At 64.8% G+C, this 1,768-nt stretch overlaps 1 gene segment (V, D, J or C); it reads right to left on the bottom strand.

Annotated features, from left to right (window-relative positions):
* Window positions 1-1,370, bottom strand: part of LOC115291312 — an 11,967-nt gene extending 10,597 nt beyond the window's left edge. The window contains 3 exon segments of the C gene segment in view: window positions 680-788; window positions 838-972; window positions 1,098-1,370. Coding sequence covers window positions 680-788; window positions 838-972; window positions 1,098-1,370 — 517 coding nt within the window.
* Between the last annotated feature and the right edge of the window lie 398 nt (window positions 1,371-1,768).

Here is a 1,768-nt window from a genome sequence, read left to right on the forward strand (position 1 = left end):
GGCGGGCCCAGAGCGGGGCAGCCCAGGGGGTGAGGATAGCCACGGCAGGGCCACAGGGGGACTGAGGGGAGATGAAAGCCTTTCTCTCTGAGGCCAAGGGAGCCTGGGGACGGCCCCCCACCGGCAGCACAGCCTGTGACATCAGGGTAGAGCCAGGATGCTGGCTGGGCACTGAGGCCATGCCCCAAATGCCCACAGCCTGGGCAGGATGAGTAGGGGGGTGTGGGGGGAGTCTGGCGGGTGAGCCCCAAGTCCAACACACTCACACGTGTGCAAGCTGCAGGGGGCCTGGCACCACCCGGCCTGAGCCCCCAGGAGCAGCTGTCTCCCAGGCAGCGCTCTGCCAGCCCTGTGGTTTCTCTCAGAATCATGGGCCTTTCCAAGGAACTGGGCACTCCCCCTCTGCCTCCCACAAAGCATGTGGGGGCGGAGGGGCCTTGACTCTGCCCCACACAGCAGCCTCTCTAGGTCTCCCAAATGACCCTGAATGTCTCCCCGAGGGCACCAGGCCTGACAGAGGCCACCTCCTTGCAGTCTTCCTGCACTGGGACTGTGGGCCCTGGGCATCCTATCTACAGGTGCCCGTGGCCTCTGACTCCTGGCTTTTGGGCCAGCTGGCCCACTGCTGACACAGCACTGATGTGTGTAGGGCTGTGACGGGCTGGGCCGAAGGCCTCACCTTCACACTGTGGTTGTGTCCTGTAGGCATCCTGAGTGTACTGGGGAGGCCACGGGAGCTGGCCAACCCAGCTGATCAGGGTGGGCTCCTGGGAGACACTGCTCTGTTTCTGGAGAGAGAAACAGAGAGACATCCTCAATGGGCACCCACAAACAGACCCACAGCACAGTCTGCTCCAGGCTGAAGTGGACTTGCACAGCCACCAGCCACCTCACAGCCACGTCCAGCCCCCATCCCGGTCGCCGCTGGCCCTCAACGGCCACTCCCAGCAGGTCCAGCCCCAGGAAGGGCAGCTGCAGGGCAGAAGCACAGGAGCAAGTGCACAGGCAATGGGTGAGGTCACCTGCCAGCAGGGAGCCCAGGGCGGCCAGTGGGGTACCAGGGCCTGCTGTCACCAGAGGGGCCCACAGCCCTGCACACTCCCAGCCCCTCTGGAGGCACTCCCGCCAGACCAGCCCCCAGCCCGCTCCTCCAGGCCTTGGGACACAGGAACAATGGTGGCATGCCACCAGGAAGCCATGCATCGTCTCAGGCACGTGGCCATGCGGGCCTCAACTTCTCGAGCACAAAACGGGAAGGACCCTTTCCTCGAAGGACTGCCTCGGGAGCAGCAGTGCTGGGGCCCGGTGCTCCCCACTTCCTGGGGCATTACGGTGCCCACCAGAGTGCTACAGCACAGCGAGTCGGCCATGGCATCGAGGGAGAGAGGACACGAGCTGGGCGGCAGGGGCTGTGGAGAGGAGCGCACTTCGTCCACGGCCCAGGGACCTCACCTGAGACCCCACCTGTGAGAAGGACTTCCCGAGAACATAAAGGGAACTTCCAGGGCTGCTGAGGCCCCTGGGGGTTCCCACCCCATTTTTAGCCAGAGCACTGAGGCAGAGCTCCCCTCCCCCCAGGCCCGATTGTCTAATGGCAAAAATAACACCCCTGGTTACTAATGATTCACCTTGTGCGTCCGGGAGCCTCTCCGGGAAGCTGCAGAAGGCCAGGACGGGCCCTCCAGGAGGAGCGGCCGCCTTGGGTACCCCAGCCGCTGGCACTGCCCCAAGCACAGCGACGGCAGTCTGCCCCAGGCCACTGCCCACC

Source organism: Suricata suricatta, chromosome 5 (genome assembly GCF_006229205.1).
Source record: "Suricata suricatta isolate VVHF042 chromosome 5, meerkat_22Aug2017_6uvM2_HiC, whole genome shotgun sequence".
NCBI classification, from domain to species: domain Eukaryota; kingdom Metazoa; phylum Chordata; class Mammalia; order Carnivora; family Herpestidae; genus Suricata; species Suricata suricatta.